Source organism: Bos grunniens, chromosome 20 (genome assembly GCF_055505025.1).
Source record: "Bos grunniens cultivar Pamir isolate PY7600 chromosome 20, Bosgru_T2T1.0, whole genome shotgun sequence".
Taxonomy (NCBI): Eukaryota; Metazoa; Chordata; class Mammalia; order Artiodactyla; family Bovidae; genus Bos; species Bos grunniens.
In genome coordinates, this window is record NC_141184.1 from 42,297,152 (window position 1) to 42,313,741 (window position 16,590).

At 36.9% G+C, this 16,590-nt stretch overlaps 1 protein-coding gene across 1 annotated transcript in view; it reads right to left on the bottom strand.

The window, feature by feature from the left end:
- Positions 1-7,426: 7,426 nt before the first annotated feature.
- The window catches only part of HCN1 (hyperpolarization activated cyclic nucleotide gated potassium channel 1), a 447,958-nt gene continuing 438,794 nt past the window's right edge, over positions 7,427-16,590 (bottom strand). The window contains exons 7-8 of the mRNA XM_086362551.1: positions 13,975-14,139; positions 7,427-10,457 (exon numbers count right to left, since the gene is read on the bottom strand). Of these exons, the coding sequence (XP_086218677.1) occupies positions 9,589-10,457; positions 13,975-14,139 (1,034 nt within the window). The 3' untranslated portion in view covers positions 7,427-9,588. The remainder of the gene's footprint in view (positions 10,458-13,974; positions 14,140-16,590) is intronic.

Below are 16,590 nucleotides of genomic sequence, written 5' to 3' on the forward strand. Positions count from 1 at the left end.
AGATTCTCCAGACAAAAATACTGGAGTGGCTTGCCATGCCCTCCTCCACAAATCCCTATACACATCAGTATTTAGGACAATGGTTCTTAACCCTATCTATACATTCTTTTTATAACTAATATTTTGTAATAACCCCATTACTCTTCTGAAATGAGTGTTACTGCTAGAATAAAAAAAAATTAAATGAACATGTTATTTTTTATGTGTAATGTGAATCAGACCTAATAAAAAGATGTTTGTAGTAAAAGAACTTTAAAATTAATGTATAAATAATAATACATAGTTAGAGCAGATTTTATTTCTCTTTCTCCCTATACAAATGCATACACTCTAAGGATTGATACCCATTAGATTGGAACTCTTTACAAAAAGATTTCTGCTGTTGTTAGTACTGTGATACATATCTTTGATAGCATGCAGTTTTGTGTAAGTATACCTAGGATTAGTGGATTTCTTGTTTAAATTCTTTAATCCCCTGACAACCTTTCACTTTTAAGTGTGCTCCAATAGTAGCAGAAACCTTCTGTGCATCCTGCCCTAATCTCCTAGAGATTTCCCTTTCTGCTGAGTCATTCTTGTCCACCAGTGGGTTTGCTACTCTTCAGTTGAAAGCTGCACTTTGGTTCTTTCCTATTTCTGAATAGGCTGCATTTTCAGATCTTTTCATACTCATAGTTCAATCCACACCCTCTCCTTTCCAATAATCTACTTTTTTTTTTAAGTACCCAGTATTTATATTGATGCTATTCTTAATATCTCATAGATAAGAAGTAAGATTAGTTCTGAAACATAGGCATAAAAATAACTCAATGTTTTCCAAAACTTTCTTCCTTCCTAATGTATCCTAGATTTTTAATATGTTGAAACAGAATTCCTACAACCTATGATGTCTTCCTTCACTTTCACCATTATAAGCTAACTAGTTCTGCTTCATAGTTGTATTTGTTACTTATAAAAGCTTTATGACTTCCTTTGAAATGCGTATCTTCATTTAAGGCATACATTTTTAGCTATATTATAAACAAGAACACATGATTATTTGAGATAACAATAATAAAAAAAGTCACTTGTCATAAAAAAATAAGATTACTAGATATTACTAGATATTTGTTAAAAAGGTCCATAGAAAATATCTTTAAAGAGACTGAGCAATCTATGAAAATATAACAGAAGGAAAGTAGGAAAAAATGTGGTACTAAATGAAGACAACAATCTCATAATGACCCAAATTCTATGCCACATATTCTAAAGTCGATCTTCATAAGCTCTTCAATGTCATATTCCTTTTTGTTATTTAGAACTAATAAGGTGACACTCTTCACTATCAAAATGAATATTTAAAACTCTTTTCATGTATATTTTTGATCTCCTTCAGTGTCATTTTCCTCTTTTCATGCTCTGTACTTGAATTGCTTCTTCAATGTATATTGATGGCAAAGTTTGTTTCTTTATGGATTCAAGGCCCTGTAGCCCCTTTGAATCTTAAAACAATATAAAGTGGGGATGTAGAAGTCTTGAATTGTGTTTATGTACTGAAGATTATATTAGGATAGCTTAAGAACTGAGATGTGAAGTGTCTTAGTTTTTGGCTGATGATCAATTCTAATTTTTCTTGCTCTCAGATCTAAAATAAATGAATAAAGTCAGTTTTCAAAATTCCCAGTCATGCTATCCTTATATAACATAAGCCTTTCAGTCTGGCAAATAACTTCATAATCTGGAGAGATAAAGCATCTTTAGAAATGTCACAACTTTTTTTTTTTTTGGTTAAGAAACTTTGCTATTTTTGTCATCAGAGAAACATGTTTTCAGAAATAAGCTGAGACAATAGGTTGGAATTACTTATGGATTATTGCAGATACTTAACATTTTGCAGCTATAAACTAATTCCTTTAGGTAGATATTATAGACTGAAGTCACTTTAAAGTGTATGCAGAAAAGTTTATCATTTACTCTCATACAATATATTTTACAACTTAAAGATATTTCTCAAAACTACTTAGGTAAAGCCTGCCTGCAATGCAGGAGACACAGGTTCAATCCTGGGTCAGGAAGATCCCCTGGAGAAGAAAACGGCAACCCACTCCAGTAATTTTGCCTGGAGAATTCCATGGACAGAAGAGCTTGGTGGGCTCCATGGGGTCACAAAGAGTCGGACAGAACTGAGTGACTAACACTGAGGACCAGAACTTTTTCTGGGACGTATTTTACTGTCCTTCTGGAAAGCAGTTAATATTCATAGTAAAATGACTATTTTTCTGACAGACTTTCAGGAAATTAAGATTTTTACTGGGAATATGTCATCACCCACTAGTTCAGTTCAGTTCAGTTGCTCAGTTGTGTCCGACTCTTTGCAACCCCATGAACTGCAGCACGCCAGACCTCCATGTCCATCACCAACTCCCGGAGTTCATTCAAACTCATGTCCATCGAGTCAGTGATGCCATCCTGCCATCTTGTCATCTGTCGTCCCCTTTTACTCCTGCCCCCAATCCCTCCCAGTATCAGAGTCTTTTCCAATGAGTCAACTCTTCACATGAGGTGGCCAAAGTACTGAAATTTCAGCTTTAGCATCATTCCTTCCAAAGAACACTCAGGACTGATCTCCTTCAGAATGGACTGGTTGGATCTCCTTGCAGTCCAAGGGACTCTCAAGAGTCTTCTCCAACACCACAGTTCAAAAGCATCAATTCTTCGGCACTCAGCCTTCTTCACAGTCCAACTCTCACATCCATACATGACTACTGGAAAAAACATAGCCTTGACTAGACGGACCTTTGTTGGCAAAGTAATGTCTTTGCTTTTGAATATACTATCTAGGTTGGTCATAACTTTCCTTCCAAGGAGTAAGCGTCTTTTAATTTCATGGCTGCAATCACCATCTGCAGTGATTTTGGAGAAACCCAAAATAAAGTCTGACACTGTTTCCCCGTCTATTTCCCATGAAGTGATGGGACCAGATGCCATGATCTTCATTTTCTGAATGTTGAGATTTAAGCCAAATTTTTCACTCTTCCTCCTTCACTTTCATCAAGAGGCTTTTTAGTTTCTCTTTACTTTCTGCCATAAGAGTGGTGTCATCTGCATATCTGAGGTGATTGATATTTCTCCCGTCAATCTTGATTCCAGCTTGTGCTTCTTCCAGCCCAGTGTTTCTCATGATGTACTCTGCATGTAAGTTAAATAAGCAGGGTGACAATATACAGTCTTGACAAACTCCTTTTCCTATTTGGAACCAGTCTGTTGTTCCTTGTCCAGTTCTAACTGTTGCTTCCTGACCTGCATACAGATTTCTCAATAGGCAGGTCAGGTGGTCTGGTATTCCCACCTCTTTCAGAATTTTCCACAGTTTAGTGATCCACACAGTCAAAGGCTTTGGCATAGTCAATAAAGCAGAAATAGATGTTTTTCTGGAACTCTCTTGGTTTTTCCATGATCCAGCAGATGGCAATTTGATCTCTGGTTCTTATAAAGGGGTTAATAACCTTTAACCAGGGGCTTCCTGGTGGCGCCAGTGGTAAAGAATCTGCTTGTCAATGCAGGAGACATAAGAGAAGCACCTTTGATCCCTGGGTCAGGAAAATCCCCTGGAGGAGAGCATGGCAACCTATTCCAGAATTCTTGCTTGGAGAATTCCATGGACAGAGGAGCCTGGTGTGTTACAGTCCATAAGGTCACAAAGAGTCAGACATGACTGAAGTGACTTAGCGCACGCACACACACATACAATCTTTATTTAACCAGATAATTTTCTAAAAAAAATTGTTGTTGAAATTATATTTTAATTTTTATTTACAAAATAGTTCTATCTAGATGGAATCTTTGAACTGGTTTACTCAGAACTCTCTTGTCAAGTTTGAGCTAAAATTTTGATATACATTTGTTATTCATTTATATGACAAATTATTTTAATAAAAACATAAAGTCTGAGAGCTTGTCAACATTCATATCTTGGATTAATTAGAAAAATCATATAGTAGATTTATGTTTATGTTGTTTATATAAAGGCTAATAATAAACTAACTTGGTAAAGACTAAGTGTTCATTATAAGTTTCAGTTTAAGAAGCTATTATCTGAGAGTTTCAAATATGAAGAAATTAAAATTCAATACCATTTATTCACAGAAATATATGATGTCATATGTATGGTAAATGATCATCCCTTCAAAAAGAACCATGCAAAATAAGCCCAAATCAATAGATTTGATCATTGTTTTTCTGTTAGTGTAAAGACAGATGCTTACACTGGATTTAAAGCTATAGTTGTTTAGTTACTAAGTCATTCCAACTCTGAGACCCCAGACTTGTAGCTGGCCAGGCTCCTCTATCCATGAGATTTTCCAGGCAAGAATACTGAAGTGGCTTGCCATTTCCTTCTCCAGGGGATCTTTCCAACCCAGGGATCGAACCTGTGACTCTCATGTCTCTTGCATTGGCAGGCAGATTCTTTATCACTGAGCCACCAGGGAAGCAAACATTTAGAATCTAGACAGTCTGAATTTGGGAAGCTATACATATTTAAAGTCATGGAACATGCCTAGAAGGCTTTTAAAGATCACTTATGAGCCACACACATAAAAGTAACCACAATTGTTTTTGATTGCAAAAGTGATGCCAAACTAGGTGATTTATTGTATTAAGAAAATTGAACTTCAAATGAGTTTTGACTGCTTTCCAAATTGGAATTTACTGTTATCAAGTAGAGGATAGTTGGGGATATTCACATCAACTTGCTACCAGTCCTTAGATTGTTCTGAACTGGGGGTCAAACATATTTTGATTCATTCTACTGGCTTTGCGATACATGTTTAATGTTTTAAGGTAATTACTGTGAAAAGGACAATCACTTGAATCTTTCCATATGCTTGTTTACAAGCCAGTATTGTTAATAAAGACTTGATTTTTGGCATGGAGTTATATGCAGACTATATGGTATATTGTGTATGTAAGTTTTTCATCCATTTAATACTATTTAATACTTCTCAAATGAAATACTTCATTATGTTAAATAGCTGAATATCACCTTTTGAGCAACTCAGAACTATATGTACCTTCTCAATACAATTGAGGGGATAATCAAGTCTGAAAAGCAATCAAGTATTACAAAATCACTAAGATTTTCTTCTAAACAATTGTAATAAAATTATCTTTTTTGGGGGGCAGATTTGTGAATATGCCATAAAATTTTTCCTGTAAAGAAAAGTTCATGCTTTTCACACGCTAAAGCTATGAAGGAAATGATGAAGAACAGAATGACATATTAATGGAAATGTCAATTGTTCCCAATGAAGGAAAACTGGTGAAAAACTCCAAAATGTGAGGAGGAGCAATACGGCCAGTCTGCTTCTAAATCCTTCATGAATTTAGGCAAGGTACTTCCTACTTTCTTTGTTCACTTTTAAAAGCAGAGATTCTCATCATGCTTAACTTCACTGTTGGCCAGTATATAAATCATAGATGCTATTTTTATAAAATGGAAGGAATCAAAATTATGTAAGAAAGTCACTGCTTTCAAGTCCCAGTAGCAGGTATACCTAACCCTGAATACAGCAAATCTTTGTTTCATCCTGTTTTCCTGGAAAAAGGACAGAGTGAATAAAGTTATAGAAGTAACAAAGCCAGTCACACTTTTAAAAAATTTCTGACCATTCCTTTCAGCTATTGATGCTCAGCATCCAATTATCCTGTAAGCACCTCATTTCATTCATATTGTACAATATAAGTAATTTTTCAAATAGAGTATGTAGTTACAAACAAAATAGTCACACCTGGGTTTCATGGCACATATTCTAGAAGGAGGGGAAGGAAATGGCAACCCATTCCAGTATTCTTGCCTGGAGACTCCTGTGGATGGAGGAGCCTGGTCAGCTGCTGTCCATTGGGTCGCACAGAGTCGGGCACGACTGAAGCGACTTGGTATGCATGGCATTCTGGAAGGATGGAGGCAGAAGGGACAGAAACCTTGTTTAAAGAGCTTAATGTTGTAAATGATGAAATGATGATAGTGAGATCCACAGCAGCAAAGTAGCATAGTGAAATTAACACATATAAACACACAAGGTGAAAAAGGAGGTGTGAGTCTTTAAAAATAGGCTTGAAAGATAGTACAGATCGTTCGCATTTTGAAGTGTAAATAATTCAAGATTTGAAATAATACATCTAAAATTCAAAACACATCACATTGCTTAGATCATCCAAGTCCATTAGTTTATTCTAGCAATTTGACTGAGTACTTTGTAGTGTCTTGCAGATGTTACGTTCTTTTTTTGTAAATGGAAAAACAGCCACCTACAGAAAGTGAGGCAGCATTCACTTAAGGAGTGGTGACAGAGACAGGGAGACAGGCCATTTATTTGCTGACTATAATCTATTTCCACTCCTGCTATTTCTGCTTAACACTTTTGAGAATCCTTCACTCATTGTAATATACTCTGTCTCAAGCTTTTAGGTCTGATTCAAAATTCATTTGCATATGGAGATTCTGTCACTATCCAGTTTTTAGAAGACTGATGGCTATCATAAAATAGGTTTGTATATGTAAATTATAGGGCAATTATTTCTCATCCCCATATCCAATAAAGCACAGAAATATTTGTGTTTTGAAATTGGATAAAACCACATGCTAAGAAAGTACAGCGTGAAGAAGAAAAAAAACAACTTGTACAGTATAGAAGGGGAAAAAAACACAGGGATAGCTGGAAAATCCATGTTCTATTTAAGTGCTTTTCTTTCTATAGTTAGAGAATACCTATAATTAATTTTATGATGATTATCAAGTAAAAGCCCTCTTGGACATCTGATGATATAAAGACAGAAAGACAGAGGCAAATCTATACTCTTAAATAAAATGTTTGACTAGTGTATATTGATAAAATAAAATGTTCATGATTTTAGTTTATTTTTTGTTGAATTTATTAACAATCTTTATATATATATTTATATATGTATGGCTTTGAGCAAAGACAAAAGAAATTCTCTAATCATCCCTGATCATACAGTTGTTGTGAGAATCAGCTATTCTACTATTTTCCCAGCAGCAGAAAGATCAATCTTTTCAGTAATACATTTCTTTCTGTACAGTTTAAAACTCCATACTTATGGGCTTAACTATGTACATAGAAAAGTGGTCACTTTTCAACTAGTAATGAACTTTTATGTTACAGGAATGTGAGTCAATTTTCTTCTTAACCTAAGTATATATATTCATACATATATATGTATATAATTTACCCTGTACCACTTTATTAGTTTAACATATAAACCTTAGGGTTCTTTTTTTTGTCCATTCTATTACAAAGTGAATAAAAACTTTATGGTTGCACTGAAAGACCATGCAATTCAATTTTGCTTATGTTTCTCAATAGTGCTCAAAATAAAAAACCAAACATTTATATATATAAAAATATTTCGCTACCAAACCCATTAGTTCTATCAAATGTAAACCTTTAATAATTTAAAGGACCAATAATGATCTTAATAAATTGAAGTTAATTATCAGTATTTTAATAAAATAAAGGAGTTTTGTACTGATATGTAAATGGTCTTGCAGCTTCCCCATAGGTCCTAGGTAGACTGAACAATCCCTTTCTTACACACTCCATCATAGGTCACCAGCATGTTCATGATTACACATTGTCTAGCATTGTTGATTCCTTTCACACAAGCTAGAATTTGTTAGAAATTAAACATAACAACTCATTTTGGTATTATAAGTATTATATCCATAAAAGGCATAACAGGCAGCATGGATCCATTTTAGAGTTTTGCTTTTGTTTTCTGTCCTCAAGTCTGTCTGGAGGCCCTGCCCCATTTAGGGCATGATCTTTGTTAAATTCTTCTTAAATGCATCGCCAGTGTCAGAGACACGGAAGATGTCCACTTTAGGTCATTCTCTTAACTCGGGTTATTTACGGAAGTCTGTTATTGGGAATCTTCCAATTGTGTTCCAGTCATCCACCATATTCGAGGGGTGTGTTAGGCACAAATGATTTCTAAGGGACTTCTTTGAGAAGAAGCAGATGTTCACAGATCATGAACAGAGTTAAGGAAACATACAAACAACACAAAAACAAAACGATGCTCACAGACATTGACTTTGACCTCCTGCTTAATGTCACCAGGTCTGTACTTTTTTCAGCACATCTAAAATAACAAAGCTCCTTTCTAAGGACTATGTTAGTCACCACATTCCTTAAGATTTACTAACCATTTAGTTAACAATACACAAAGAGCAAGTGTATGTTCCCAAACAGATGATGCTATAGTGTATTTATTTTTTTAAATTAACACCACAGTAAACTACCAACTACAGTGAAAGACACAGAACACACTGGCAACTCCAAATCAAGCTGTAGTTTACAAATTTCATTTAAATGATAAAGATAATAACAACATTAAATGAAAGTGAAAACCTCACTTCTAGACTTAAGTCAGAGATCCAAGTAAGCCTTACAGGAATTTTAGGATAGGCAATTAATGAATGGTTATACTTTTCTAGAAATGAGAAATACTGTAAGCTTTCCCCTACAATGACTGCTTTGAACCTACTTTTTTTCCCCAAAGCATGCAGGGCCTATTTTCAGATGCTTGATTATGGCAAGAAAGAAGAAAAGTAATGATTTTTGGTATAATACAAGCAATTTGTAGAACCAAGCATACAATTTTGCAAAAAACACTGCAGGTTAAAAGAATATTGTAGGTTTCAAGCCATTGCATTACAGTTGAATAATTGTCACAATTAGGTTTTGTAAAATTTAAAACTCTAAGTTTTGAAGTGAAGCAGTAAAACTAAATTCTTAAACAATGATTTTTACCTTCATACAGCACAGAAGAACTATTTTTATTTGGGTTGAAACAGTTATTTACAGCTAACATTGATTGAGTCTTGGTAAAAGTCTGATAACGCTTGAAGAGAAATATCCCTTCAGCTTTCTAAAATATCAATGAACATGTTTGAGGTTAGAGATAGTCATATCTCTATGACTATGGAGATCATAGCCAATGCTAGTCTCCTACCATGGCCAAGCATATGGTGTGTTCTTTAACCTAATTCAAAATTCAAAGCACCAAAATACAATTTAGATTTAGAAAATGGGATCTGCTATTTAATCCTCTGTAATTAATGATTAACAATTTAGATGCAGAGACACAGCTAATGAGAACAGTTTTGATTGGTGCTATTCAGCTCACTTGAGTTGCCTTTTTAAAATCAGAGTTTTGTTTCCACGGAATCCAAGAACTCTTCATAAAATAGAGAAATACATATATCAAAGGAATTAAGTAAAAGTAGGTTAAAAATAAATAATCTTACAACAACATTTGAAATCCTTTAATGATTTAAAGAAAGGAAGACATGTAACACTGAATGCTAAACAAGTCTTTTGAACTTCTCTTGAGATTTTCATATATAGATTTAATAGCATATTTATATATATATATATATTTTACATTTTGCATGTAGGCCAGAGCTGTCTAAAATCTCTCTTCATAGTAGGCTAGAGGGATCTATCAGGAGATAGAATAAAATCAAATCTGAGAAGCGCCTCAGTTCGTTAGAGTATTTCTTTCTGCTTTGACAATCAGCAGGGATCATAAATTTGAAGCAAATCGTGGCTTTTCTGCCTCTGGGTCTGTAGTTAAGACTGAGGGCGCCTCCCTCGGATGAGCGGCTGCTGGTGGAGGGGGGGCCGGGGGGACTCCTCGGTTGGGGGGGATGGCTCCTGATGACATCTGTCGGAACAGGGTGACTCGCTGGGGGACGGTGCCCCTGCCCCCTGCCTGCAGGCCCGAGCCGTGGACCGTGGTCACGGGTTGAGGGATGGAGGCCAGGGACTCGCCCACAGTGGGATGCGGTCTGGAGATCAGGGTGGAGACCTCGTGGGGCAGCGAGGGCTGCGAGGCCGAGAGGGGCCTGACTTCTCGGGTCAGGCTGGTGTTGTGAAGCGCCTGCGTGCTCTTGTGCACTTCGTTTTTCGGTGTGGAGCTGCCGGGGGTCTGTGGAGGTTGGGGTGGCTGCTGGGGCTGCGGTGGCTGCTGAACCTGCTGCTGCTGAATGAGGGACAACTGGGAAGCCGTGGGGGAGGCATAGTGGAAAGTTCGAGTGGCTAGCGGGCTCTGTACAGGAGGGCTGCAGACAGCGGTGGTGTAGGAGCAGGGCGAGAGGATGGCTGACGGCTGGGGGGTCTGGGTGCTGGGGCTGGGGGAGTGCAGGTTGCTATGAGACAGACTGGTGGCTGTGTACACTGGCGGTGACTGTGTCCTCAGGCGAGAGGTCGGGGTAGTAGTTGAAGAGGTGGAATTCAGGGCTGTCATTTGAGGGTAATTGAGGGGAGGGATTGCCTGCACCATTTCCCTGTCGTGTTTCACAATCTGCTTCAGGATCTCGTTCTCCTGATTGTTGAAAACACCCGTGTTCAGATCCTTCTGGAACTTTTGCAGGAGAATTGAATTTTTCTTCCCTGTCAGCGAAAGGAAGATAGGCACTTAGAAAGTCTACAAATGACTGATGACAACTCCAAGCACCAGTGGCTCCTGCAAACAGGACGATGGCAGTGTTTCATTGAAGAAGCTTAAAAGTTGAGCACTTACCTTTAGACACCAAATAGAAACGCACCTCCTGCCTCTCATGCTTCCTGTATCTTTCTGAAACGTCTTACCTTCCACAGGAGTCAAGTTGAAAAGTCTGTAATATGGCAAAAGCCATCTTACTGAAGAAATGGAGAAATGAAGAAACAGCCTGAGGGCTACCCTGAGAGAAAACAGGGCACTTGGAACAGGATGGGTCTGACAGCAAGATTTCAGTTTCAAGTTCCTTTATCAAGAAAAGTCAATGGAAAATATACTATGTGACAAGCACTCTGCCCAAGGCTTTTGTTGTTCTCCAGTTGCCAAGTCCTGTCTGACTCTTTGTGACCCTGTGGAGTGCAGCACGCCAGGCTTCCCTGTCTTTAGGCAGATTCATTTTATTTAATCCTCAACTCTTTGAAGTAGGTGTGCTTATAATTCTACTTCACCTAAAAGGAGACTGGAACATAGAAAGGTTAAGACCAATGCCCAACAAAACAAAACAAAAAAAATTAGTGACAGAGCTGGGCAAGGAAACCAGTAGATCTGACAAGAGATTGTCTACAGACTATGAAGCAGCAGCATCTGTGTCATGTGAGTGTTTGCTGGAAATGAAGTCTCCTGGGTCTCACCCACTTGTTGCACCAGGTGCTGCCTTTTACTCTAATGTTTGGGGGACTGTTACATGCATGTCTGAGAAAGAAAGGCCTTTGCTTTTGACCAGTGCCCTATACAGTGATTCTCTGCTCTATCTGTGTATTTATCTCATTGCTGGAGTGATAAGAGTTACTGATTTCCAGCTGCACCCTAACAACTAAATGAGAATAGCCAGACAAGGATCCAGATTTTGGTACTTTATAATCAGATTTTGTCAGAGGATTCTTATGTGCAGCCAGATAGAGAACTTTTTCATAATCTTTCCTCTTCTGAGAGGTTGTTGTGAGGATCAAGGGGCGCTGATGTATGGCAAGTGCTTAGCTCCTTCTAGAACCTCAATAAGCACTGTCTCTTCTTGCTATTGTCTTTGGTTTGCATTAACAAGACATTCTTTGGAAAAATAACAATTAGCATCAATTGTAGGGTGATGAAAAGGGGGAAAATAGTGATTTTTTAAATGACATCAATAAAATAATACCTTTGTAAATATGGTAACTGAAAAGTAAATCAATTTGCCATATCACTAAATAAAGTATCACATCTAAACTAACAAGGAATATATTTGAATAGAAATGTGGTGTTATATTTTACTTGGCTGCTGGGAAAGGTAATCATTTAAAATGACTGTCAATATGAACAGTTACTTCTCTTTTTACAGAATTGTCCTAATTTCCCAAAGAACAAAGACTTCTGCTTTAGTAGAAAATATAAATTCTTACTTAGCATATTCCCTTCATCTACAGTATATGCATTTATAAGCAATGACCCCAAAACTGAGAAGGATACTTTTTTGTGGTCATATGAATAGTCAACATTTCATAATCTGAGTATCTGGGCCCTTGTGGAAAAATACTATAACTTTTAATGCACTGTTGGAATTTTGTGAAGATTAAAAATGCAAATACTGGTGTTCACTTGCAATTTTATTGCCTGTATTATGGAATGAAAATAATTTCATGCAAATTTTTCTTATAAAAATTAATTGTAGTAAATTAGAGAGATGCTCTATCAGAGTAACAAAGTCTCTGTTGAGATACCTTGATTTTGATGCTTTTCAAAATATGGCTAGTTGGCTTAGGAAAAAACTCATATGTTCAGAAATTAGTCTCTGGTTCTACCATGAACACTCACGTACCACAAAGAGGGAAGTTATTTTCAAATTAAGTAAAGATGCTTTCAGGAACACTCATGTCTTTCATGGGCACTGTCTCCTGGACACTCCGTCCTGTTACAGCCTCTAAGTGATGGTTTTTAATATGTGTGTCGTGTCTAGTGTTCATGTGTGCTCAGTCATGTCTGACTCCTTCCAGCCCCATGGACTGTAGCCCTCCTGGCTCCTCTGTCCATGGGACCTCCCTGACAAGAATACTGGAGTGGGTTGCCATTTCCTTCTCCTGGGGATCTTCCTGACCCAGGGATTGAATCCGCATCTCTGTGTCTCCTGAATTGGCGGGTGGATTCTATTACTCGTTATTATTGTACCACCTGGGAAGCCTTGTTGTGTCCATAATGGTAATGCCCAAATACTACCTTTACTTGTCCTAACCAAATTTCAGATCCTTATGCAGTCTTCTGTCCTACTAATATAGAGGAAAAGAAAGATGTAAAGTGCAGAAGAAAAGCTAACATAACTGTAACATCAATCAAAAGTCCTTACCTTTAATAAGAATGAAGCAGTTGAAGTACCTCTTTGTTTACTTTTCAGTGATCCCAACCCCATCTCCTTTGAGTTCATTGATTCCTTCATCCCTCCCTAACTCTCTTCAACAATATTCATTGTGTACTAGGTACTGTGAATGTAATAGTGAATTAGACATGATCTCTTCATTCATAAAGCTTAGCATCTCTAGAGCAATTTAAATAATAAAAGCTGTACTGTGATGGAGGAACATCCCAGGGGTATGGGAGAACATATCCAGGGTGCTCATACTATTAAGGAGGAGTGGAAGGTCATAGGTTTCTACAGGGAAATGATGTTTAAATTGAACTATGAAGGCTAGTAGAGTTAAGCTGGGAAAGGGAGCAGAGAAGGGTCTGGTCGGGGAGGAGAATTTGGGTGTGGAAAATGAATGCCTACTACCTTCTGACATCAGAATGTTCCAGCATATCTTGGGAAGTTAACAGCAAGCCAATCTGATCTAATTTTACAATGGCAATTATTCAGATGTTTAAACTAGTATAACTAGTAAGGCCTTATATATCAATATTTTAATTTGAGAGCAGGAAAGATTTTAAAATAAGTTGATGTTTGCAAAATAAAGCATCTATGTGGGCAGTTCTATTAAGGCTTTTTCTGCTTGAGTCTGTATTACAAACATTAACATTTCTACTGTGACAAGTAAAATGCACAATTCTTTTCAATTCTTAATATAAGAATAAATGTAATGTTGACCCTTAAAATTAAAAAAAAAACTTGTGATAAAATATAGTTTGTAATGTAGACTCATACTATTGTATTTTTAGTTCTATTTTAATGCCATCTAGAATTTGTAATCATTGGTTTTACCTTTTGGTATCACTGAGGAAATCAGACTGTGAAGCTAGTAAAAACAGACATGAATAAACAAACCTAGAATACTTAGAAGAGAAAGTTAGTGCCTCAGATCTTTCTAGAAATATGGCTACAGCTAATTGCTGTTTCTATGCTAGTTAATAAGCAATCTGTAAACTAGCATTTGGGACTTATGACTGCAAATATATACTCAACCACTAGATTAAAAGTGAATTGTAAGTAAAGAAGAAAATAAACAGTACCTATCCTATCTAATCGGTCAATGGCAACCGTCTCAAAGGCTCTTCTCATCATTGGATATTCCTCCAGGACCTCATTGAAATTGTCCACAGAAAGTGAGTAAAGACGACAATATGTATCAGCTCGAACACTGGCAGTGCGCCGTCCCTTGGTCAGCAAGCAAATCTCTATAAAAACAAAGAAGAAAGATATATTAGGTAATTTTCTTGAAAAGGCCATTAAGACCTACCTCAAAAAAAATGTCTCATGGTTTGAGAAACCAATGATTAGCCACATTTTATATTTTATCAGAAAATCCCTTTTGATAATTAAAAGCACCCAATTGATAATACTTAATCTTAAAATATTCTTTTTTTTAAAAAAAATTGAGAAAAGCTGAAACAAATTCATCTCCCCCAGCTGTCATTTCAATTCCCCTCAAATAACAAAAAGTTGCAGAAAAAAGAATAATATAAAATGGAGTTGAAAACAGAAATAGACCATGCTCAGATAAAAGTTTTTACGAATTTTGGAAGGCAGAGAGGAGATGGTATCTTATAGACAGAAACCAAGTGCTCAAAGTGTTAGTTGCTCAGTCGTGTCTGACCCTTTGCAACCCCATGGACTATAGCCCTCCAGGCTCCTCTGTCTATGGAATTCTCCAGGCAAGAATACTTGAGTGGGTTGCCATTCCCTTCTCCAGGGGATCTTCCCAACCCAGGGTTTGAACCTGTGTCTCCTACACTGCAGGCAGATTCTTTACCATCTGAGCCACCAGGGAAGTGAAAGTCCTATGATCAAGCAAAGTTGGATCATAGGGTCAGATGTATGCATTATAGGAATGCTTTAAGTAGTTCATATATTCCAAATAAGACCAGTATAAAAATTATGTTCCAAATGCATAGAGGAATTTTTCATTTATGTAATTTCTAAGGAATATCCTTTGTTGAAATTTTGATTCCCAATATATGGTAAGCAAATATTTGCAAATTTGGATTCTCGTATTAGATAAAATCAATAATAAAAGTGATGATTTTCTATTTCATTTTCCAAAATTTATTTATTAAAATCCTGTGCATTTTACTTCTTTAAAAAATTTAAAGTAATAGAAAAACATTGCTTCAAAATAATGTATTAGAAAAAAAAGGAATGGAAGTATTTCTGAAATACACACTCCCAACAAAAGAAAATATAGCAAAATCATTATTGCAAAGGGCCTAAATTCACACTCCTCTGAACTTAAAGAATTTGAGTTCATGTTGATAAACATCATAAGTAAATTATGTGGTAGGCATTATGTCCTCGATGTTAGAATTGGATGCATTAATCAAACAATATCTTCTTTTGTGTTCATTTTATGCTGGTAATAAAAAGAAAAAATTCATTTTAGTTATGAATTCATTTAAACTCAATCTGGTAAGAATAATAATATGCAGGCACTGTGGGAGTACTAAAGATACGCATCTGAACCAATCTGGCAATTGAAAAGATTTTAGGAAATGCCACCTAAGCCACCAGTTACACTGTTATTGTTCATACTGGTAGATATTTCAAATTTAATAAACAATATTGTCGTGTGGCCAAGGTGGCAAAAGAGGAAGTCACTAGGTCACCTCTTCCTTCAGGCACACCAAAATTACAACTGCTTACAGAGCAATTATTGATGTGAACGACCGCAAGACTAGCAGGAAAGATCTTCTACAACTAAAGATAAAAAGAAGGAATTAGAGCAAGATGGGTAGAAGAGGCAGACATGCTGTACAGTTAAGTCCTATAACCCTGGGTAGGTGACCCACAAACACAATAATAAAAATGGCAAAGATTCCTTTTAAGGAAAGGGGAGCCTGAACCTGATGATAAGCTCCCCAGCCTGTGAGTCCTGAAATAGATCCCCAGAAAGTCTAGCTTTAAGGCCAGTGGAACTTACATTCTGGAGAGTGGGGGTGCTGTGGGAAATAGACTCTACTCTTTAAGAATATCTGCAAAACCTCATACCCTCCAACATTCAAAAAGCAGTAATTTGAAGGATCTAGGGTCAAACCTACTAGCTCATCTTTTAGAGTCTCCTGGATTGGCAGGAGGCAACTGGGACATACCCTGAGTACACAGATACTGGTGGCATCCATTTTTGAGAGCTCATTATACCCTAAGGTCACTGGTGCTGGCAAGCACCACTTTGGAATCCTCCTTCTATCTTATTAACACTAGAACTCAGTCCCATCCACTAACTGGTCAGCACTAACCCTGGGACTCTCTGGACCGTGCAGCCAGCCATTCTGGGATCACTCAAACCTAGACAAAGCAGCAGCCAGCAACCTCGACAGTAGCAGGAGTCAAAGGTACGTTAGATGATACAGAGGCCTGAATCAGCAAACTGGAAAAAAGAGTAGTAAAAAATCACCCAGTCTGAACAGAAAAAAAAAAAGTTTTTTTTTTTAAAGTATAGTTTAAAAGAACTTTGGGACATCATTAAGCTTATTAACATTTGAATTATTAGAATCCTAGAAGGAAAAGAGAGGAAAAGGGGGCGGAGAACACATTTGAAGAAATAATAGCTGAAAATTCCCTAACTTGGGAAAGGAAATAGACAGTCCAGGTCCAGGAAGCACAGAGAGTCCCAGGGATGATCAACCCAAGGG